This window comes from Lepisosteus platostomus, chromosome 6, assembly GCF_059453375.1.
Source record: "Lepisosteus platostomus isolate fLepPlt1 chromosome 6, fLepPlt1.hap1, whole genome shotgun sequence".
Taxonomy (NCBI): Eukaryota; Metazoa; Chordata; class Actinopteri; order Semionotiformes; family Lepisosteidae; genus Lepisosteus; species Lepisosteus platostomus.
The window spans coordinates 2630132-2653688 of NC_142616.1; the positions used below are offsets into that span (position 1 = coordinate 2630132).

The following is a 23557-nucleotide window of genomic DNA, read 5'->3' on the forward strand; positions in this document are numbered from 1 at the left end:
CCCGTCGGACACTCAAACACACGGACACACGGCCCCTCGGACACACGGACACTCAGTCACACGGCCCCTCGGACACTCGGACACACGGACACTCGGACACACGGACACTCGGACACACGGACACTCGGACACTCGGACACACGGACACTCGGACACACGGACACACGGCCCCTCGGACAGACACACGGACACTCGGCCCCCCGGCCCCCCGGACACTCGGACACTCGGACACTCGGACACTCGGACACTCGGCCCCCCGGCCCCCCGGACACTCGGACACTCGGCCCCCCGGACACTCGGACACTCGGACACTCGGCCCCCCGGACACTCGGACACTCGGACACTCGGACACTCGGACACTCGGCTCGTCAGTAAATGAGTAAATGACCCAGCCTGTGTGACCGGAGCCTCAGCTCCACTTTAATGATCAGTACAGACAGCCGGTCAGACCACCCGCAGGGGGTCAGCGTCCCTCTCGGACACGAGCACGCTCACCCCCGGGCCCAGCCGAGCGGCCAGGCGGTCCTGCAGCACGGACAGGAACCCGCGCTCCGTGTTGGTGTGCTCGCACAGCACCACGCTTGTCCCCGCGGCGACGGCGTCCAGGACATCGTGGTGGGACATCTCCCCTGTTGGACAGCAGGGTCAGGACAGCGGTCAGCAGGCTCACGAACTGACCACTGATAAACCCATCAATATAATCAATATTCTCATCAAGAACCGATCAGCGTGCTGTTCCACGTTCCTCAATCACAAACTGATCAAGATAGTCCATATTCTCATCAATACAGCTGATTAGCTAATCAATACACTCATCCAGAACCGATCAGCGTGCTGTTCCACGTTCCTCAATCACAAACTGATCAAGATAGTCCATATTCTCATCAATACAGCTGATTAGCTAATCAATACACTCATCAAGAACCGATCAGCGTGCTGTTCCACGTTCCTCAATCACAAACTGATCAAGATAGTCCATATTCTCATCAATACAGCTGATTAGCTAATCAATACACTCATCAAGAACCGATCAGCGTGCTGTTCCACGTTCCTCAATCACAAACTGATCAAGATAGTCCGTATTCTCATCAATACAGCTGATTAGCTAATCAATACACTCATCAAGAACCGATCAGCGTGCTGTTCCACGTTCCTCAATCACAAACTGATCAAGATAGTCCGTATTCTCATCAATACAGCTGATTAGCTGATCCATAAACTCATCAACACAGCTGGTCAATAGGCTGGTCTGTAATCCTCATTTATACAAAATTATCAGTCTCATCATACAGGCGATTACAACTCTAATCAAAGCAAATGATCAGTAACCAGGAAGTGTACAATCATCCCAGTACCAAATCAGTATTCTAATCAATACAGCTGTTTAGACAATCAATACACTCATTAACAATGTGGTCAACATGCTGGTCTGTAATATTCATTTATAAACTTAATATTATATTCCATACTCTCATCAACAGAGCTGATTTGAACACTTATCGATGCAAGCGATCAGTACCCAGTAAGTGTGGAATCATCACCAGGCTCAAACTGTGCACCGATCAATGAACCGGTAAGCGCTCCATACTGTTGATCAGGTAACGAGGCGATCGATACAGAGGAAGACGGCGCGCTCACCTGTGAGGTACAGGTCGGCCTTCACGCCCTTCAGAACCGAGCCTCCAGAACCAGCGCACACAGCCACTGTCCGGACTGTGGAGTCTGAGAGAGAGAGAGAGAGAGAGAGAGAGAGAGAGAGAGAGAGAGATTTTTATGACATGTCTTTGTTGTAAATGTCTGTAGATTTTATTTTACTTTAATAATAATATTATAATAATAATAATACAGTGTGTGATCTCCTGTCCCAGCCTGAGGAACAGACAGTGAGTCTGTCTCTCAATAATAATAATACAGTGTGTGATCTCCTGTCCCAGCCTGAGGAACAGACAGTGAGCCCGTCTCTCAATAATAATAATACAGTGCGTGATCTCCTGTCCCAGCCTGAGGAACAGACAGTGAGCCTGTCTCTCAATAATAATAATACAGTGTGTGATCTCCTGTCCCAGCCTGAGGAAGACAGTGAGCCCGTCTCTCAATAATAATAATACAGTGTGTGATCTCCTGTCCCAGCCTGAGGAACAGTGAGTCTGTCTCTCAATAATAATAATACAGTGTGTGATCTCCTGTCCCAGCCTGAGAACAGACAGTGAGCCTGTCTCTCAATAATAATAATACAGTGTGTGATCTCCTGTCCCAGCCTGAGGAAGACAGTGAGCCCGTCTCTCAATAATAATAATACAGTGTGTGATCTCCTGTCCCAGCCTGAGGAACAGACAGTGAGCCCGTCTCTCAATAATAATAATACAGTGTGTGATCTCCTGTCCCAGCCTGAGGAACAGACAGTGAGCCCGTCTCTCAATAATAATAATACAGTGTGTGATCTCCTGTCCCAGCCTGAGGAACAGACAGTGAGCCCGTCTCTCAATAATAATAATACAGTGTGTGATCTCCTGTCCCAGCCTGAGGAACAGACAGTGAGCCCGTCTCTCAATAATAATAATACAGTGTGTGATCTCCTGTCCCAGCCTGAGGAACAGACAGTGAGCCCGTCTCTCAATAATAATAATACAGTGTGTGATCTCCTGTCCCAGCCTGAGGAACAGACAGTGAGCCCGTCTCTCAATAATAATAATACAGTGTGTGATCTCCTGTCCCAGCCTGAGGAACAGACAGTGAGCCTGTCTCTCAATAATAATAATACAGTGTGTGATCTCCTGTCCCAGCCTGAGGAACAGACAGTGAGCCTGTCTCTCAATAATAATAATACAGTGTGTGATCTCCTGTCCCAGCCTGAGGAACAGACAGTGAGCCTGTCTCTCAATAATAATAATACAGTGTGTGATCTCCTGTCCCAGCCTGAGGAACAGACAGTGAGCCTGTCTCTCAATAATAATAATAGTGTGTGATCTCCTGTCCCAGCCTGAGGAACAGTGAGCCCGTCTCTCAATAATAATAATACAGTGTGTGATCTCCTGTCCCAGCCTGAGGAACAGTGAGCCTGTCTCTCAATAATAATAATACAGTGTGTGATCTCCTGTCCCAGCCTGAGGAACAGACAGTGAGCCCGTCTCTCAATAATAATAATACAGTGTGTGATCTCCTGTCCCAGCCTGAGGAACAGACAGTGAGCCCGTCTCTCAATATTAATAATACAGTATGTGATCTCCTGTCCCAGCCTGAGGAACAGACAGTGAGCCCGTCTCTCAATAATAATAATACAGTGTGTGATCTCCTGTCCCAGCCTGAAGAACAGTGAGCCCGTCTCTCAATAATAATAATACAGTGTGTGATCTCCTGTCCCAGCCTGAGGAACAGACAGTGAGCCCGTCTCTCAATAATAATAATACAGTGTGTGATCTCCTGTCCCAGCCTGAGGAACAGACAGTGAGCCTGTCTCTCAATAATAATAATACAGTGTGTGATCTCCTGTCCCAGCCTGAGGAACAGACAGTGAGCCCGTCTCTCAATAATAATAATACAGTGTGTGATCTCCTGTCCCAGCCTGAGGAACAGACAGTGAGCCCGTCTCTCAATAATAATAATACAGTGTGTGATCTCCTGTCCCAGCCTGAGGAACAGACAGTGAGCCCGTCTCTCAATAATAATAATACAGTGTGTGATCTCCTGTCCCAGCCTGAGGAACAGACAGTGAGCCTGTCTCTCAATAATAATAATACAGTGTGTGATCTCCTGTCCCAGCCTGAGGAACAGACAGTGAGCCCGTCTCTCAATAATAATAATACAGTGTGTGATCTCCTGTCACAGCCTGAGGAACAGACAGTGAGCCCGTCTCTCAATAATAATAATACAGTGTGTGATCTCCTGTCCCAGCCTGAGGAACAGACAGTGAGCCTGTCTCTCAATAATAATAATACAGTGTGTGATCTCCTGTCCCAGCCTGAGGAACAGACAGTGAGCCCGTCTCTCAATAATAATAATACAGTGTGTGATCTCCTGTCCCAGCCTGAGGAACAGACAGTGAGCCCGTCTCTCAATAATAATAATACAGTGTGTGATCTCCTGTCCCAGCCTGAGGAACAGACAGTGAGCCCGTCTCTCAATAATAATAATACAGTGTGTGATCTCCTGTCCCAGCCTGAGGAACAGACAGTGAGCCTGTCTCTCAATAATAATAATACAGTGTGTGATCTCCTGTCCCAGCCTGAGGAACAGTGAGCCCGTCTCTCAATAATAATAATACAGTGTGTGATCTCCTGTCCCAGCCTGAGGAACAGACAGTGAGCCTGTCTCTCAATAATAATAATACAGTGTGTGATCTCCTGTCCCAGCCTGAGGAACAGACAGTGAGCCTGTCTCTCAATAATAATAATACAGTGTGTGATCTCCTGTCCCAGCCTGAGGAACAGACAGTGAGCCCGTCTCTCAATAATAATAATACAGTGTGTGATCTCCTGTCCCAGCCTGAGGAACAGACAGTGAGCCTGTCTCTCAATAATAATAATACAGTGTGTGATCTCCTGTCCCAGCCTGAGGAACAGTCAGTGAGCCTGTCTCTCAATAATAATAATACAGTGTGTGATCTCCTGTCCCAGCCTGAGGAACAGTGAGCCCGTCTCTCAATAATAATAATACAGTGTGTGATCTCCTGTCCCAGCCTGAGGAACAGACAGTGAGAAAATTGAGAGAGAGACAGAGACAAGTGTCTCAGCCGGCCCAGGAGGCGGCGCTCCTTGGACACGAGCCGGAGACACGCCAACGACTGCTGCCTTACCCAGAGTGCACTGCGCCCCCAGCGCCAGCCTGACGTGGGCGAGACCCAGGTAGGACTTGATCCGCTGCACAGCCGTCGACACTGGGACTGGGTCATCCAGAACACTGACCCGGCCCTGACCACAGCCTGGGAGAGGAGGCTGAGAGAGAGAGGGGTTAATACAGACACACTGACTGGACACTCCAGTACATTAACACTGCCCTGAGAGAGAGAGGGGTTAATACAGACACACTGACTGGACACTCCAGTACATTAACACTGCACTGAGAGAGAGAGGGGTTCATACAGACACACTGACTGGACACTCCAGTACATTAACACTGCACTGAGAGAGAGAGGGGTTAATACACACACACTGACTGGACACTCCAGTACATTAACACTGCACTGAGAGAGAGAGGGGTTAATACAGACACACTGACTGGACACTCCAGTACATTAACACTGCACTGAGAGAGAGAGGGGTTAATACAGACACTGACTGGACACTCCAGTACATTAACACTGCACTGAGAGAGAGAGGGGTTCATACAGACACACTGACTGGACACTCCAGTACATTAACACTGCACTGAGAGAGAGAGAGGGGTTCATACAGACACACTGACTGGACACTCCAGTACATTAACACTGCACTGAGAGAGAGAGAGGGGTTAATACACACACACTGACTGGACACTCCAGTACATTAACACTGCACTGAGAGAGAGAGGGGTTCATACAGACACACTGACTGGACACTCCAGTACATTAACACTGCACTGAGAGAGAGAGGGGTTAATACACACACACTGACTGGACACCCCAGTACATTAACACTGCACTGAGAGAGAGAGAGGTAGGGGGATAGATACCTTCTTGGTCTGCAGTATTGTCAGGGTGCCGTAGGCTGCGCTGTAACTGGACAGCAGCTGGACCGCAGGGGTCAGCGCGGAGGGTGGGCAGCTCACACTGACACTGGTCACGTCCCCCCTGTCACCTCTGGACACAGGCAGAGAGTCAGTGACGCTGACAGGGTCCTGAGCAGACAGACAGCAGAGAGGGGAGGAGATTGTGTACCTGCAGGAGTGATGCTGGTAAGACACGCCCTGGATGTGATCAAGACCACGCAGGATGGAGGTCAGGTCATCGGGACTGTCCACTCTGAACTCTAACCTCTGACCCACTGGGGCACTGCTCTCTGCCTGAGTCAATACACTCACACTGCCACTGCCTGAAGGGGAGAGAGAGAGGGGTTCATACAGACACACTGACTGGACACTCCAGTACATTAACACTGCACTGAGAGAGAGAGGGGTTAATACACACACACTGACTGGACACTCCAGTACATTAACACTGCACTGAGAGAGAGAGAGGGGTTAATACACACACACTGACTGGACACTCCAGTACATTAACACTGCACTGAGAGAGAGAGGGGTTAATACACACACACTGACTGGACACTCCAGTACATTAACACTGCACTGAGAGAGAGAGAGGGGTTAATACACACACACTGACTGGACACTCCAGTACATTAACACTGCACTGAGAGAGAGAGGGGTTAATACACACACACTGACTGGACACTCCAGTACATGAACACTGCACTGAGAGAGAGGGGTTAATACAGACACACTGACTGGAGACTCCAGTACAGTAACACTGCACTGAGAGAGAGAGAGGGGTTAATACAGACACACTGACTGGACACTCCAGTACATTAACACTGCACTGAGAGAGAGAGGGGTTCATACAGACACACTGACTGGACACTCCAGTACATTAACACTGCACTGAGAGAGAGAGAGGGGTTAATACACACACTGACTGGACACTCCAGTACATTAACACTGCACTGAGAGAGAGAGGGGTTAATACAGACACACTGACTGGACACTCCAGTACATTAACACTGCACTGAGAGAGAGAGGGGTTAATACACACACACTGACTGGACACTCCAGTACATTAACACTGCACTGAGAGAGAGGGGTTAATACAGACACACTGACTGGACACTCCAGTACAGTAACACTGCACTGAGAGAGAGAGAGGGGTTAATACAGACACACTGACTGGACACTCCAGTACATTAACACTGCACTGAGAGAGAGAGGGGTTAATACACACACACTGACTGGACACTCCAGTACATGAACACTGCGCGGAGAGTAGCGGGGGGGTTAATACAGACACACTGACTGGACACTCCAGTACATGAACACTGCGCGGAGAGTAGCGGGGGGGTGTACCCAGTGCTGCACACAGCCAGTCGTTGACGCCCCCGGCCAGGCAGTCCAGCGCGGTGTGGGGCGAGTACACGGCCACGCCCAGCTCCAGCGCCCGCACGGCCAGCCGCTCCTTCCAGCTGGAGCAGGTGAGCCGGCGCACGGGCCGGAAGAGGGGCGGGTGGTAGGCCACCACGAGCCCCGCCCCCCGCGCCTCGGCCTCCTCCAGCACGGGCGGCGTCAGGTCGGTGGTCAGCAGCGCGGCGCGCACCGCCCGCGGCGGGCTGGGCTCCACCAGCAGGCCCACGTTGTCCCAGCTCTCGGCCAGCTCCAGCGGGGCCAGAGCCTCCAGCGCCGCCACCACCTGCGCCAGGTCCATCCCGGCCCGGGGGGCGGAGCCGCAGGAAGAGGAAGTGGAGAAACAGGAAGCGGAAGTGGAGAAACAGGAAGTGGTGGAACCGGAAGGGGAAGTGGCAAAGGAGGAAGTGGAAGAGGAGAAACAGGAAGCGGAAGTGGAGAAACAGGAAGTGGTGAAACAGGAAGGGGAAGTGGAGAAACAGGAAGTGGTGAAACCGGAAGGGGAATTGGAGAAACAGGAAGTAGTGAAACAGGAAGGGGAAGTGGCAAAGTAGGAAGTGGAAGAGGAGAAACACGAAGTGAAGAAACAGGAAGGGCAAGTGGAGAAACAGGAAGTGAAGAAAGACAAAGAGGAAGTGGTGAAAGAGGAGGAAGAGGAAGAGAAGGCGGAAGGCCAGGGAGGGCAGGTGGACGAGGGGCGCGACCGCGAAGGCGTGGGCTGGACAGACGCAGGGGGGACGCTATCCCAGAGGCGGCGGCGCAGGGGCGGCACGCAGGGGCCGGTCAGTCTACTCGGCCACAGAGCGGACGATCTGACGGACACAGCGGTCAGCAGGGTCCGCGCGGGTCCGAGTCGCATCGGTGCCAGGGGCTGTAAGAGGAGATGGAACGAGGGGGTTAGAGACAGAGTCCGCTCCGCTCCGGGTTTTACAGGTCTGTATCGATCCGCTCCGGGTTTTACAGGTCTGTATCACGCCCCCAGAGTCCGATCCACTCTGGGTTTTACAGGTCTGTATCGATCCGCTCTGGGTTTTACAGGTCTGCATCACGCCCCCAGAGTCCGCTCCGCTCCGGGTTTTACAGGTCTGTATCACGCCCCCAGAGTCCGATCCGCTCCGGGTTTTACAGGTCTGTATCGATCCGCTCCGGGTTTTACAGGTCTGTATGGATCCACTCCGGGTTTTACAGAGGGAGCCTGGCCAGTACCTGAAGGTACTCCTGGGAGAGCTGAGGCTGCTGCTGGGAGAGGTGTGACTGGGGCCAGCAGGGGGCGCTCTCACCCTGCGGTCTGTGTGGGTCCTAATACCCCAGTATAGTGACGGGGAGCCTGGCCAGTACCTGGAGGGGAGACTCCTGGGAGAGGGGTGAGTGGGGCCAGCAGGGGGCGCTCTCTCCCAGCTCCCAGCCCACTGGAGCCCAGCAGGGGGAGCCTGGCCAGTACCTGGAGGGGAGACTCCTGGGAGAGGGGTGAGTGGGGCCAGCAGGGGGCGCTCTCTCCCAGCTCCCAGCCCACTGGAGCCCAGCAGGGGGAGCCTGGCCAGTACCTGGAGGGGAGACTCCTGGGAGAGGGGTGACTGGGGCCAGCAGGGGGCGCTCTCTCCCTGCGCTCTGTGTGGTCCTGATGCCCCAGTCCAGTGATGGTGAGCTATAAAAGAGTAGGGCTGGACACTGACGGGGACACTGGACTGGAAGAAGGCTCCGTGGTCATTAACAATCCCAGGGTGTTTCTCAAAAACAGTAGGGGTGTAACCCCATCGTCCTGGTCAAACTCCCCCCTGGTCTTTACCCATCATGGCCTCCTAATAACCCCCCTCTCTGAACTGGCTCCATCACTCTGCTCTCCTCCCCACTGAGAGCTGCTGTGTGTGAGAGGACTGGTGCATCATCCAGGTGGGGCTGCGCACTGCTGGTTGTGGAGGGGATCCCCAATACCTGTAAAGCGCTTTGAGTGGAGGGTCCAGAAAAGCTCTATGTAAGTGCAAGCAGTTATTATTAATTCAAGTGAAAAGTGTTCCTCATTAGTCTCTCGGGTGCAGTGTATACTGTATATGTAGAACAGCAGACAAGACAAGAGACAGTAACACAATAACAACAGCAGTGTAACAACTGCAGAGTGTCGTTCCTCTGTATGCCTGCTTAAGGCCGGAGTGACAAATAAAGGTGATTTGACTGGGAGCTCATTTCAAGGGGCAGTATAACCGCACCGTTCTCCGCTCAGAGCCCCAGCACAGCGCCCCCTGATGGGGCAGCCCGAGGCAGGCGGGAGCGCAAGCAGGGGTACACATGGTGTAGCTCGCCGGGGCGCTACCAGCACAGCTGAGGTTCCTGTCCACAGTGGGGAGCCCCACGCAGTGGAGGAGACAGACGGATCACGCCGCAGTGCAGACAACACGACAGAGATAAGCTCTTCTCACACCAGTGGCTTAACGGGGCTCTTACCCGGAGCAGCAGCCCGCGTCTCCCTCACTCCGGTGCGGCTGGAGCACTCTCTCACGGGGATTGATTCAGTTAGAATTAGGAAATAATTCAGTTTACAAGCACTTCCGGTTCATTCGCGCTGCTTGAGGTCGCCGGCTTTACGCGGCGGCACAAACACACGTGGTCTTCTTCCGGAAGGTGACGTCGCAGCTCCGCCCCTCCTCCCCTGATTGGCTCGGGGGGCGGGGCAAGTCTTGAGACGACGTGATTGGCCGTTGCTCCGAGAAACTGTTTGAGCGACAGTCCGGAGGACCAATGGCCGGGCTCCATGACGACTGAGACCCTTCTTCCAGGGAAACGAGATGTGTGTTTCCTTGCGCGTCTTGTGTTTTTTAGAATCAATTATATTATACAAGAAAGAAAGCAACAGTAGAGGGGATGTACACACGGATGTTGCAACATGCCAATACAAAGACAACATCAGCTGAACCAAGCAGAACAACACACCAGTTATCAGTTAGAATCTTATCAACAGACAAATTTAGGGTATCAAAATCTACTCTGAACAAACTGCAGTCTGTCCACAATTCAGCAGCCAGAATCCTGACCAGGTCTAGTGCAGGTGTTCACATCACTCCTGTCCTGGAGTCCCTGCACTGGCTTCCAGTCAAATTCCGTGTGGACTTTAAAATCCTCCTGCTCACCTGTAAGGCTCTGCATGGCTGGGCGCCTCAGTACCTGTCTGAGGTACTATCGCCCTGCTCTCCACCTCACCACCTTCGCTCCTCTTACTCTGCCCTCCTGTCTGTCCCCCAAGCCCGTCCACACTCTAGGGGTGACAGGGCTTCTCCTGCTGCGCCCCCAAGCTCTGGGACTCCCTCTGCCCGAGGACATCAGAGAGTCTCCTTCAGATCCAGACTCAAACCTCCTTCTCTAGAAGAGTCTGTACTTCACTGGTCTCGTTCCTCACCCCTCTGCTCTTCTCACTACCACCCTCCCTGGTCTCCTCTGTGCGCTCTCATTGGGTTTTATCTGGTGTAGTCTTCTAATTTATTGTCATTGGGTTTTATCTGGTGTAGTCTTCTTATTTATTGTCATTGTGTTTTATCTGGTGTAGTCTTCTAATTTATTGTCATTGGGTTTTATCTGGTGTAGTCTTCTAATTTATTGTCATTGGGTTTTATCTGGTGTAGTCTTCTTATTTATTGTCATTGTGTTTTATCTGGTGTAGTCTTCTAATTTATTGTCATTGTGTTTTATCTGGTGTAGTCTTCTAATTTATTGTCATTGTGTTTTATCTGGTGTAGTCTTCTTATTTATTGTCATTGTGTTTTATCTGGTGTAGTCTTCTTATTTATTGTCATTGGGTTTTATCTGGTGTATTCTTCTTATTTATTGTCATTGTGTTTTATCTGGTGTAGTCTTCTTATTTATTGTCATTGTGTTTTATCTGGTGTAGTCTTCTTATTTATTGTCATTGTGTTTTATCTGGTGTATCTTCTTATTTATTGTCATTGTGTTTTATCTGGTGTAGTCTTCTTATTTATTGTCATTGTGTTTTATCTGGTGTAGTCTTCTTATTTATTGTCATTGTGTTTTATCTGGTGTAGTCTTCTTATTTATTGTCATTGTGTTTTATCTGGTGTAGTCTTCTTATTTATTGTCATTGTGTTTTATCTGGTGTAGTCTTCTAATTTATTGTCATTGTGTTTTATCTGGTGTAGTCTTCTAATTTATTGTCATTGTGTTTTATCTGGTGTAGTCTTCTTATTTATTGTCATTGTGTTTTATCTGGTGTAGTCTTCTTATTTATTGTCATTGTGTTTTATCTGGTGTAGTCTTCTAATTTATTGTTATCGTCATCCTGTAAAGCGCTTTGAGAAGCCACCTTTAAAGGCGCTATCTAAAATAAAGTTTATTATTATTATTATTATAAATACTACAATCGGGGGCTCGCATTAAGAAATCAGTTTGTATGCTGAGAGATGTTTTTGTAAACCATTTCTCCGAGGGCAGTTGTTGATCTTTTTGAGGAACCTGAGTACAACTTAAACGCATTTGTAGCTTCTCTGAAGCACACAGAGGTGTAACACACTCACGACACCAAGGACAGGGGTAGTTCAGGCGGGAGCTGCTCACACCTGAAGAAGGCTCCACGGCGACACCCTGTGTTTTTCTTTTCAGCAGGGAATAAACCAAGGACAGTGTCCTTAAAAGTAATTAAAAAAAATAATTAATAAACTCGGTGTAATTATATAATTAACCGCTAAGAGAGTCACAGCACAAGATAGAGTTGTTCAAGATAAGATTCAATGTCGATGTTGCCACCTTGCAGAGGCAACACTGACAGTGACCTGTTTCTGGACTGAACAGTAAACTGACACGTCTGCTCCTTTTCTTTTTCCTGTTTAAAACTGTTTTTGGGCAATATATGCCAGGGACCTGTGCAATATATTTATATTTATAATAATAATAATTCAGTCTACAAAATAATAAATGATGATGATGATGATGATTGTTATTATTATTATTATTATAATTGCAATCTCTCCGGGGACGTGCATCATCAGCATGCTGACCTCACCATCACCATGCTGACCTTACCATCATGGCGGCCTCAGCGCACCGGGACGCAGCGCGGCGGCGCGCCCGTGTGACGTCACGTCATCTCCCTGAGTCAGCCGGCGTTCCCAGCTTCCGGCACACAGGAGGACGCGTCCATCCGTGATGGTGCTCATTAAAGAATAGTAAGGACCGTTGAAAATCTCAGTCAATCGTGTCGAACTGCACGACTCCTAAACTCGCATAATGCGATCGTGGCGCCGGTCCATCGGAGCCACAGGCCTGATGGCGTCTTCTCAGTGAGAGATGCCGCGGGTCGGAGCGACTCGTTCAGCAGCCCGATGGCCTCTTGTTTTCCCTGATTTATTGTTATTTTAACATCGCTTGGCTTGCTTTTCTGCCTCATGTGCGTCCGTTTATTTCTAGTTATTTCTTAAACCTTTTCGGAACAGCAGTCGTTCTGGGTATTCGAATAATTCATCTCTCTCCTCTCCACAGCCGAGTCCTGCTGCCATGTTCTGTAGAGGAGGTAAGAGTCTGTATGAACCCCTCTCTCTCTCAGTGTGTGTGTATTAACCCCCCTCTCTCTCTCTCAGTGTGTGTGTATTAACCCCCCTCTCTCTCTCTCAGTGTGTGTGTATTAACCCCCCCTCTCTCTCTCAGTGCAGTGTTAATGTACTGGAGTGTCCAGTCAGTGTGTGTATTAACCCCTCTCTCTCTCTCTCAGTGCAGTGTTAATGTACTGGAGTGTCCAGTCAGTGTGTGTGTATTAACCCCTCTCTCTCTCAGTGCAGTGTTAATGTACTGGAGTGTCCAGTCAGTGTGTCTGTATGAACCCCTCTCTCTCTCAGTGCAGTGTTAATGTACTGGAGTGTCCAGTCAGTGTGTCTGTATGAACCCCTCTCTCTCTCAGTGCAGTGTTAATGTACTGGAGTGTCCAGTCAGTGTGTGTGTATTAACCCCTCTCTCTCTCTCTCTCAGTGCAGTGTTAATGTACTGGAGTGTCCAGTCAGTGTGTGTGTATGAACCCCTCTCTCTCAGTGCAGTGTTGATGTACTGGAGTGTCCAGTCAGTGTGTGTGTATGAACCCCCCTCTCTCTCAGTGCAGTGTTAATGTACTGGAGTGTCCAGTCAGTGTGTGTGTATTAACCCCTCTCTCTCTCTCTCAGTGCAGTGTTAATGTACTGGAGTGTCCAGTCAGTGTGTCTGTATGAACCCCTCTCTCTCAGTGCAGTGTTAATGTACTGGAGTGTCCAGTCAGTGTGTGTGTATTAACCCCTCTCTCTCTCAGTGGAGTGTTAATGTACTGGAGTGTCCAGTCAGTGTGTCTGTATTAACCCCTCTCTCTCTCTCTCAGTGCAGTGTTAATGTACTGGAGTGTCCAGTCAGTGTGTCTGTATGAACCCCTCTCTCTCTCAGTGCAGTGTTAATGTACTGGAGTGTCCAGTCAGTGTGTGTATTAACCCCTCTCTCTCTCTCTCAGTGCAGTGTTAATGTACTGGAGTGTCCAGTCAGTGTGTGTGTATGAACCCCTCTCTCTCTCAGTGCAGTGTTAATGTACTGGAGTGTCCAGTCAGTGTGTGTGTATTAACCCCTCTCTCTCTCTCAGTGCAGTGTTAATGTACTGGAGTGTCCAGTTAGTGTGTGTGTATGAACCCCTCTCTCTCTCAGTGCAGTGTTAATGTACTGGGGTGTCCAGTCAGTGTGTCTGTATGAACCCCTCTCTCTCTCAGTGCAGTGTTCATGTACTGGAGTGTCCAGTCAGTGTGTCTGTATGAACCCCTCTCTCTCTCAGTGCAGTGTTAATGTACTGGAGTGTCCAGTCAGTGTGTCTGTATTAACCCCTCTCTCTCTCTCTCAGTGCAGTGTTAATGTACTGGAGTGTCCAGTCAGTGTGTCTGTATTAACCCCTCTCTCTCTCTCTCAGTGCAGTGTTAATGTACTGGAGTGTCCAGTCAGTGTGTGTGTATTAACCCCTCTCTCTCTCAGTGCAGTGTTAATGTACTGGAGTGTCCAGTCAGTGTCTGTATGAACCCCTCTCTCTCTCTCCCAGTACCAGGTCGGTCAGCTGTATTCAGTGGCTGAGGCCAGTAAGAACAACACTGGGGGGGGAGAGGGGATCGAGGTGCTGAGGAACGAGCCGTACGAGAAGGAGGGGGAGAGAGGACAGTACACCCACAAGATCTACCACATTCACAGGTCAGTCTCCCGGTGCCCCTCGCGCGCGCGGCCGCCCCTCCGTGGCGGGGTGGGGGGCTCGGCAGTCCCCAGAGAGCCGCGGAGCCCAGCGGACTGTCGAACCCCCCCAGAGGTTTCGGTTTTTCCCTCCTTCCAGGGGGGTCTTGGGTGCCTCTCCTCCGGCGTCAGCTGGCCTCCCCCCCCCTGCTGGACTGTGAGGTCGTGTCCTGTCGCCCGGCTCTTGTCCAGCCCTGCGGGGCAAGGCGCTATATGAAGATGAATTGAATTGCGGGCGGGGGTGATGCCACTTTCTGCTTCCTGCTGGCGGCCTGCCTCCTGGGTATAAGCGCCTCAGTGAGCAGTGAGACTGGCGAACACACTGAGCCAGGCCCCTCGGACCACAGCTACACCATCACATCCACCTCATTGTGATTCCTTATCTATCGCACATCTCCAGGCACTGTTCACACGTCTGTATTGTTTACATTCAAACGGCAACACCTCTTCGCGGGAAAGAAAGGCACTGCAGAGAATGGTCAATATGGCCCAGAAAATCATCGGCTGCGGTCTCACCGAGATTAAACAGCTCTACGAGGACCGCTGCCGTGGTAGAATTCTGGCCATCACAGAGGACAGTCACCACCCCGGGCATGAGCTCTTCACCCCACTGCCCTCAGGCAAGAGATATAAGAGCATACGGACACTGACCACTAGATTCTTCAATAGCTTCTATCCACAAGCAGTGAGACTGGCGAACACATTGAGCCATCCCCCTCGGACCACACCTACACCATCACCATCTACCTCTTTATGATTTCTTATCTATCGCACATCTCCAGTCACTGTTTACACGTCTGTATTGTTTACATTCAAACTGTCTACATGTTTACCTGCACACTGTCTATTGTTTGTATATTGTCTTGATGCACTGTCTGCACTTTGTCTTGTTTTTTACACCTGTTTTACAATCGAGAGACTTCCTGTCAGTAAGAATTCCATTGGACCAGTACCGGTTACATATGGCAGTAAAGTTCAAGTTCAAGTTTTCAGCTTTTATCAGTGTGAAAGGCGCTGTACCAGAGCGTCCGGGCCCGGACTGCCAGACTCGGAGACAGTGCTTACCCCAGCACTGTCAAACTGTTAAACTCCCAGCCTCTGAACCTCACAGTGCCTCTCTCTTCATCACACTGACACCTGCCTGTGCCTCACAGGTCAAGACCTTCACTCCCCATAATTTCACATCCTTTTCATTCTGATGACGTGTGATTTTGCACAACTCTTGCTGTTTTGCACAGTGCCTGGTTCCTGTTGTCGTGTGGCACTGTGCCTGTTTCCTGTTGTCGTGTGGCACTGTGCCTGGTTCCTGTTGTCGTGTGGCACTGTGCCTGGTTCCTGTTGTCGTGTGGCGCATGATCTGTTGTCTCTGTCTGTCTTTTCTTACACAATTGTAGTTGTTGTTTCCTGTGCTGCTTACCGTCTGAGAGCTACTGTGGATAAATTGCCTTTCATCAGACCATAGTCCTGGGTACGAGTATGATGACGGTGAACTTGAACTCTAGAGATGAACTGAAACTGAATGAATTGAATTCGGATGCCACCCCGATGGGAGTGAAAACTGGTGGATGGATCATCTAGGATACACTATTTCATACTGTCCTCGTTCTCTCGGTCACGTATTAACCTCTCGCTCTCTCTCTCACTCTCTCGTGCTCTCAGTAAGGTTCCCAGCTTCATCCAGATGTTTGCGCCGGAGGGAGCCCTGGTTTTCCATGAGAAAGCCTGGAACGCCTATCCCTACTGTCGCACGAGTCAGTATCACGCAGCACAGCTCTCTTGTCCTCTCTCCTGTTATCATTCAGAAAACAAAACAATAAGTAGTGTCTCTGGGGTCTGTATTAGGGTCTGTGTTCATCTCCCTGTGTGAGGAGTGTCTCTGGGGTCTGTATTAGGGTCTGTGTTCATCTCTCTGTGTGAGGAGTGTCTCTGGGGTCTGTATTAGGGTCTGTGTTCATCTCTCTGTGTGAGGAGTGTCTCTGGAGTCTGTATTAGTGTCTGTATTCATCTCCCTGTGTGAGGAGTGTCTCTGGGGTCTGTATTAGGGTCTGTGTTCATCTCTCTGTGTGAGGAGTGTCTCTGGGGTCTGTATTAGGGTCTGTGTTCATCTCTCTGTGTGAGTAGTGTCTCTGGGGTCTGTGTTCATCTCTCTGTGTGAGTAGTGTCTCTGGGGTCTGTATTAGGGTCTGTGTTCATCTCTCTGTGTGAGGAGTGTCTCTGGGGTCTGTATTAGGGTCTGTGTTCATCTCTCTGTGTGAGTAGTGTCTCTGGGGTCTGTATTAGGGTCTGTGTTCTTCTCTCTGTGTGAGGAGTGTCTCTGGGGTCTGTATTAGGGTCTGTCTTCATCTCTCTGTGTGAGGAGTGTCTCTGGGGTCTGTATTAGGGTCTGTCTTCATCTCTCTGTGTGAGGAGTGTCTCTGGGGTCTGTATTGGGGTCTGTGTTCTTCTCTCTGTGTGAGGAGTGTCTCTGGGGTCTGTATTAGGGTCTGTCTTCATCTCTCTGTGTGAGGAGTGTCTCTGGGGTCTGTATTAGGGTCTGTCTTCATCTCTCTGTGTGAGGAGTGTCTCTGGGGTCTGTATTAGGGTCTGTGTTCATCTCTCTGTGTGAGGAGTGTCTCTGGGGTCTGTATTAGGGTCTGTGTTCATCTCTCTGTGTGAGGAGTGTCTCTGGGGTCTGTATTAGAATCTGTATTCATCTCTCTGTGTGAGGAGTGTCTCTGGGGTCTGTATTAGGGTCTGTGTTCATCTCTCTGTGTGAGGAGTGTCTCTGGGGTCTGTATTAGGGTCTGTGTTCATCTCCCTGTGTGAGGAGTGTCTCTGGGGTCTGTATTAGGGTCTGTATTCATCTCTCTGTGTGAGGAGTGTCTCTGGGGTCTGTATTAGGGTCTGTGTTCATCTCTCTGTGTGAGGAGTGTCTCTGGGGTCTGTATTAGGGTCTGTGTTCTTCTCTCTGTGTGAGGAGTGTCTCTGGGGTCTGTATTAGGGTCTGTGTTCATCTCTCTGTGTGAGGAGTGTCTCTGGGGTCTGTATTAGGGTCTGTGTTCATCTCTGTGTGAGGAGTGTTTCTGGGGTCTGTATTAGGGTCTGTGTTCATCTCTCTGTGTGAGGAGTGTCTCTGGGGTCTGTATTAGGGTCTGTGTTCATCTCTCTGTGTGAGGAGTGTCTCTGGGGTCTGTGTTCATCTCTCTGTGTGAGGAGTGTCTCTGGGGTCTGTATTAGGGTCTGTGTTCATCTCTCTGTGTGAGGAGTGTCTCTGGGGTCTGTATTAGGGTCTGTGTTCATCTCTCTGTGTGAGGAGTGTCTCTGGGGTCTGTATTAGGGCCTGTGTTCATCTCCCTGTGTGAGGAGTGTCTCTGGGGTCTGTATTAGGGTCTGTGTTCATCTCTCTGTGTGAGGAGTGTCTCTGGGGTCTGTATTAGGGTCTGTGTTCATCTCTCTGTGTGAGGAGTGTCTCTGGGGTCTGTATTAGGGTCTGTGTTCATCTCTCTGTGTGAGGAGTGTCTCTGGGGTCTGTATTAGGGTCTGTGTTCATCTCTCTGTGTGAGGAGTGTCTCTGGGGTCTGTATTAGGGTCTGTGTTCATCTCTCTGTGTGAGGAGTGTCTCTGGGGTCTGTATTGGGGTCTGTGTTCATCTCTCTGTGTGAGGAGTGTCTCTGGGGTCTGTATTAGGGCCTGTGTTCATCTCTCTGTGTGAGGAGTGTCTCTGGGGTCTGTATTAGGGTCTGTATTGATCTCTCTGTGTGAGGAGTGTCTCTGGGGTCTGTATTAGGGTCTGTGTTCATCTCTCTGTGTGAGGAGTGTCTCTGGGGTCTGTATTGGGGTCTGTGTTCATCTCTCTGTGTGAGGAGTGTCTCTGGGGTCTGTATTAGGGTCTGTGTTCATCTCTCTGTATGAGGAGTGTCTCTGGGGTCTGTATTGGGGTCTGTGTTCATCTCTCTGTGTGAGGAGTGTCTCTGGGGTCTGTATTAGGGTCTGTATTCATCTCTCTGTGTGAGGAGTGTCTCTGGGGTCTGTATTAGGGTCTGTGTTCATCTCTCTGTGTGAGGAGTGTCTCTGGGGTCTGTGTTCATCTCTCTGTGTGAGGAGTGTCTCTGGGGTCTGTATTAGGGTCTGTGTTCATCTCTCTGTGTGAGGAGTGTCTCTGGGGTCTGTATTAGGGTCTGTGTTCATCTCTCTGTGTGAGGAGTGTCTCTGGGGTCTGTATTAGGGTCTGTGTTCATCTCTCTGTGTGAGGAGTGTCTCTGGGGTCTGTATTAGGGTCTGTGTTCATCTCTCTGTGTGAGGAGTGTCTCTGGGGTCTGTATTAGGGTCTGTGTTCATCTCTCTGTGTGAGGAGTGTCTCTGGGGTCTGTATTAGGGTCTGTGTTCATCTCTCTGTGTGAGGGGTGTCTCTGGGGTCTGTATTAGGGTCTGTGTTCATCTCTCTGTGTGAGGGGTGTCTCTGGGGTCTGTATTAGGGTCTGTGTTCATCTCTCTGTGTGAGGAGTGTCTCTGGGGTCTGTATTAGGGTCTGTGTTCATCTCTCTGTGTGAGGAGTGTCTCTGGGGTCTGTATTAGGGTCTGTGTTCATCTCTCTGTGTGAGGAGTGTCTCTGGGGTCTGTATTAGGGTCTGTGTTCATCTCTCTGTGTGAGGAGTGTCTCTGGGGTCTGTATTAGTGTCTGTATTGATCTCTCTGTGTGAGGAGTGTCTCTGGGGTCTGTATCAGGGTCTGTATTGATCTCTCTGTGTGAGGAGTGTCTCTGGGCTCTGTGTTAGGGTCTGTGTTCATCTCTCTGTGTGAGGAGTGTCTCTGGGGTCTGTATTAGGGTCTGTGTTCATCTCTCTGTGTGAGGAGTGTCTCTGGGCTCTGTGTTAGGGTCTGTGTTCATCTCTCTGTGTGAGGAGTGTCTCTGGGCTCTGTGTTAGGGTCTGTGTTCATCTCTCTGTGTGAGGAGTGTCTCTGGGCTCTGTATTAGGGTCTGTGTTCATCTCTCTGTGTGAGGAGTGTCTCTGGGGTCTGTATCAGGGTCTGTATTGATCTCTCTGTGTGAGGAGTGTCTCTGGGCTCTGTGTTAGGGTCTGTGTTCATCTCTCTGTGTGAGGAGTGTCTCTGGGGTCTGTATTAGGGTCTGTGTTCATCTCCCTGTGTGAGGAGTGTCTCTGGGGTCTGTATTAGGGTCTGTGTTCATCTCTCTGTGTGAGGAGTGTCTCTGGGCTCTGTATTAGGGTCTGTGTTTTGAACACTTGGGTGTGAAACATGTTGATTTCTTACTGTGTGTTTCTTCTCCCTTCTATGGCTGGCCGCTGTGTCCTGTCTGCAGTCGTCACGGTAAGACGCTGGGTGCCTCTCCGGCAGTGATGTTGTGGGTGTTGGTGGCTGCCTGTGTGCGCCAGTGTCAGTCTGTGGGCGGGGCGCCGGTGTTGAGTGCTCGCTGTGCTCAGAGAGGGTGTGAGCTGACACGTTCTCTCTCTCTCTGTCTCTCCCTGAAGAACGAATATATGAAGGATGACTTCTTCATCAAGATAGAGACCTGGCACAAGCCGGACATGGGCACCAGTGAGAACGTAAGTGGGAGACACAATCGCAGGGCGGAGCAGGGCGGAGCAGGGGGGAGCCCTGTTTAACAGGGTGAAGCCGTGTGTAGCCGTGCTTGGCAGGGTGTAGTGTTGTTGGCAGGGTGTAACAGGGTGTAACAGGGTGTAGTGTTGTTGGCAGGGTGTAACAGGGTGTAGTGTTGTTGGCAGGGTGTAACAGGGTGTAACAGGGTGTAGTGTTGTTAGCAGGGTGTAACAGGGTGTAGTGTTGTTGGCAGGGTGTAACAGGGTGTAGCGTTGTTGGCAGGGTGTAACAGGGTGTAACAGGGTGTAACAGGGTGTAGCGTTGTTGGCAGGGTGTAACAGGGTGTAACAGGGTGTAGCGTTGTTGGCAGGGTGTAACAGGGTGTGGCGTTGTTGGCAGGGTGTAACAGGGTGTGGCGTTGTTGGCAGGGTGTAACAGGGTGTAACAGGGTGTAGCGTTGTTGGCAGGGTGTAACAGGGTGTAGTGTTGTTGGCAGGGTGTAACAGGGTGTAACAGGGTGTAGCGTTGTTGGCAGGGTGTAACAGGGTGTAGTGTTGTTGGCAGGGTGTAACAGGGTGTAGTGTTGTTGGCAGGGTGTAACAGGGTGTAGTGTTGTTGGCAGGGTGTAACAGGGTGTAGCGTTGTTGGCAGGGTGTAACAGGGTGTAGCGTTGTTGGCAGGGTGTAACAGGGTGTAACGGTGTAGCGTTGTTGGCAGGGTGTAACAGGGTGTAGTGTTGTTGGCAGGGTGTAACAGGGTGTAGGGTTGTTGGCAGGGTGTAACAGGGTGTAGGGTTGTTGGCAGGGTGTAACAGGGTGTAGTGTTGTTGGCAGGGTGTAACGGTGTAGTGTTGTTGGCAGGGTGTAACAGGGTGTAACAGGGTGTAGTGTTGTTGGCAGGGTGTAGCAGGGTGTAGCGTTGTTGGCAGGGTGTAACGGTGTAGCGTTGTTGGCAGGGTGTAACGGTGTAGCGTTGTTGGCAGGGTGTAACAGGGTGTAGTGTTGTTGGCAGGGTGTAACAGGGTGTAGTGTTGTTGGCAGGGTGTAACAGGGTGTAGTGTTGTTGGCAGGGTGTAACAGGGTGTAGCGTTGTTGGCAGGGTGTAACGGTGTAGCGTTGTTGGCAGGGTGTAACAGGGTGTAGTGTTGTTGGCAGGGTGTAACAGGGTGTAGTGTTGTTGGCAGGGTGTAACAGGGTGTAGTGTTGTTGGCAGGGTGTAACAGGGTGTAGTGTTGTTGGCAGGGTGTAACAGGGTGTAGCGTTGTTGGCAGGGTGTAACGGTGTAGCGTTGTTGGCAGGGTGTAACAGGGTGTAGTGTTGTTGGCAGGGTGTAACAGGGTGTAGCGTTGTTGGCAGGGTGTAACAGGGTGTAACAGGGTGTAGCGTTGTTGGCAGGGTGTAACAGGGTGTAGCGTTGTTGGCAGGGTGTAACAGGGTGTAGCGTTGTTGGCAGGGTGTAACAGGGTGTAGTGTTGTTGGCAGGGTGTAACAGGGTGTAGCGTTGTTGGCAGGGTGTAACAGGGTGTGGCGTTGTTGGCAGGGTGTAACAGGGTGTAACAGGGTGTAGTGTTGTTGGCAGGGTGTAACAGGGTGTAGCGTTGTTGGCAGGGTGTAACAGGGTGTAACAGGGTGTAGTGTTGTTGGCAGGGTGTAACAGGGTGTAGTGTTGTTGGCAGGGTGTAACAGGGTGTAACAGGGTGTGGCGTTGTTGGCAGGGTGTAACAGGGTGTGGCGTTGTTGGCAGGGTGTAACAGGGTGTGGCGTTGTTGGCAGGGTGTAACAGGGTGTGGCGTTGTTGGCAGGGTGTAACAGGGTGTGGCGTTGTTGGCAGGGTGTAACAGGGTGTAACAGGGTGTAGCGTTGTTGGCAGGGTGTAACAGGGTGTAGCGTTGTTGGCAGGGTGTAACAGGGTGTAGCGTTGTTGGCAGGGTGTAACAGGGTGTAACAGGGTGTAGTGTTGTTGGCAGGGTGTAACAGGGTGTAGCGTTGTTGGCAGGGTGTAACAGGGTGTAGCGTTGTTGGCAGGGTGTAACAGGGTGTGGCGTTGTTGGCAGGGTGTAACAGGGTGTAGCGTTGTTGGCAGGGTGTAACAGGGTGTAACAGGGTGTAGCGTTGTTGGCAGGGTGTAACAGGGTGTAGCGTTGTTGGCAGGGTGTAACAGGGTGTAGCGTTGTTGGCAGGGTGTAACAGGGTGTGGCGTTGTTGGCAGGGTGTAACAGGGTGTGGCGTTGTTGGCAGGGTGTAACAGGGTGTGGCGTTGTTGGCAGGGTGTAACAGGGTGTGGCGTTGTTGGCAGGGTGTAACAGGGTGTAGTGTTGTTGGCAGGGTGTAACAGGGTGTAACAGGGTGTAGCGTTGTTGGCAGGGTGTAACAGGGTGTAGCGTTGTTGGCAGGGTGTAACAGGGTGTAGTGTTGTTGGCAGGGTGTAACAGGGTGTAGTGTTGTTGGCAGGGTGTAACAGGGTGTAACAGGGTGTAGTGTTGTTGGCAGGGTGTAACAGGGTGTAACAGGGTGTAGTGTTGTTGGCAGGGTGTAACAGGTTGTAGTGTTGTTGGCAGGGTGTAACAGGGTGTAACAGGGTGTAGCGTTGTTGGCAGGGTGTAACAGGGTGTGGCGTTGTTGGCAGGGTGTAACAGGGTGTGGCGTTGTTGGCAGGGTGTAACAGGGTGTAACAGGGTGTAGTGTTGTTGGCAGGGTGTAACAGGGTGTAACAGGGTGTAGTGTTGTTGGCAGGGTGTAACAGGGTGTAGCGTTGTTGGCAGGGTGTAACAGGGTGTAGCGTTGTTGGCAGGGTGTAACAGGGTGTAGCGTTGTTGGCAGGGTGTAACAGGGTGTAGCGTTGTTGGCAGGGTGTAACAGGGTGTAGCGTTGTTGGCAGGGTGTAACAGGGTGTAACAGGGTGTAGCGTTGTTGGCAGGGTGTAACAGGGTGTAGTGTTGTTGGCAGGGTGTAACAGGGTGTGGCGTTGTTGGCAGGGTGTAACAGGGTGTGGCGTTGTTGGCAGGGTGTAACAGGGTGTGGCGTTGTTGGCAGGGTGTAACAGGGTGTAGCGTTGTTGGCAGGGTGTAACAGGGTGTAGCGTTGTTGGCAGGGTGTAACAGGGTGTAGCGTTGTTGGCAGGGTGTAACAGGGTGTAGCGTTGTTGGCAGGGTGTAACAGGGTGTGGCGTTGTTGGCAGGGTGTAACAGGGTGTAGCGTTGTTGGCAGGGTGTAACAGGGTGTAGCGTTGTTGGCAGGGTGTAACAGGGTGTAGTGTTGTTGGCAGGGTGTAACAGGGTGTAACAGGGTGTGGCGTTGTTGGCAGGGTGTAATGGTGTAACAGGGTGTAGTGTTGTTGGCAGGGTGTAACAGGGTGTAACAGGGTGTGGCGTTGTTGGCAGGGTGTAACAGGGTGTAGTGTTGTTGGCAGGGTGTAACAGGGTGTAGTGTTGTTGGCAGGGTGTAACAGGGTGTAGCGTTGTTGGCAGGGTGTAACAGGGTGTAGCGTTGTTGGCAGGGTGTAACAGGGTGTAGCGTTGTTGGCAGGGTGTAACGGTGTAACAGGGTGTGGCGTTGTTGGCAGGGTGTAACGGTGTAACAGGGTGTGGCGTTGTTGGCAGGGTGTAACAGGGTGTAACAGGGTGTAGTGTTGTTGGCAGGGTGTAACAGGGTGTAGTGTTGTTGGCAGGGTGTAACAGGGTGTAGTGTTGTTGGCAGGGTGTAACGGTGTAACAGGGTGT

The 23557-nt window shown here is 50.9% G+C and overlaps 2 protein-coding genes across 10 annotated transcripts in view; one reads left to right on the forward strand and one right to left on the reverse strand.

Moving 5' to 3' along the window:
• Nucleotides 1-393: 393 nt before the first annotated feature.
• nif3l1 (NIF3 NGG1 interacting factor 3-like 1 (S. cerevisiae)) lies at nucleotides 394-9686 on the reverse strand. 4 transcript variants are annotated; one of them, XM_088637335.1, is made up of 8 exons: nucleotides 9526-9686; nucleotides 7752-7957; nucleotides 7033-7520; nucleotides 5852-6005; nucleotides 5647-5773; nucleotides 4793-4931; nucleotides 1639-1722; nucleotides 394-629 (listed from the first exon to the last, which is right to left on the reverse strand). In XM_088637335.1, exons 2-8 carry the CDS (start codon nucleotides 7943-7945, stop codon nucleotides 445-447), a joined length of 1371 nt encoding a protein of 456 aa, XP_088493461.1. In that variant the 5' UTR covers nucleotides 7946-7957; nucleotides 9526-9686; the 3' UTR covers nucleotides 394-444. The 4 variants fall into 4 exon arrangements, with proteins under 4 accessions (XP_088493461.1, XP_088493460.1, XP_088493458.1 ...); XM_088637334.1 differs by having other exon boundaries at nucleotides 7033-7659; nucleotides 7741-7957; XM_088637332.1 differs by having other exon boundaries at nucleotides 7033-7957.
• A 2426-nt stretch (nucleotides 9687-12112) lies between these two features.
• The window catches only part of pitpnbl (phosphatidylinositol transfer protein, beta, like), a 33585-nt gene continuing 22140 nt past the window's right edge, over nucleotides 12113-23557 (forward strand). For all 6 annotated transcript variants that reach the window (XM_088633825.1, XM_088633827.1, XM_088633823.1 and 3 more), the window contains exons 1-6: nucleotides 12113-12251; nucleotides 12565-12595; nucleotides 14120-14265; nucleotides 15961-16052; nucleotides 19601-19608; nucleotides 19770-19844. In XM_088633825.1, the coding sequence (XP_088489951.1) occupies nucleotides 12232-12251; nucleotides 12565-12595; nucleotides 14120-14265; nucleotides 15961-16052; nucleotides 19601-19608; nucleotides 19770-19844 (372 nt within the window). In that variant the 5' untranslated portion in view covers nucleotides 12113-12231. The remainder of the gene's footprint in view (nucleotides 12252-12564; nucleotides 12596-14119; nucleotides 14266-15960; nucleotides 16053-19600; nucleotides 19609-19769; nucleotides 19845-23557) is intronic.

Excerpts from the sequence above, each read along its gene's own strand:
- nif3l1 (XM_088637332.1), bottom strand. The coding sequence starts at position 7,945 with ATGCGACTCGGACCCGCGCGGACCCTGCTGACCGCTGTGTCCGTCAGA. Across the intron at positions 6,006-7,032 it reads CTGGCTGTGTGCAGCACTGG|GCAGTGGCAGTGTGAGTGTA; the intron begins GTACACCCCCCC and ends TCTCCCCTTCAG. Across the intron at positions 5,774-5,851 it reads TACCAGCATCACTCCTGCAG|AGGTGACAGGGGGGACGTGA; the intron begins GTACACAATCTC and ends GCCTGTGTCCAG.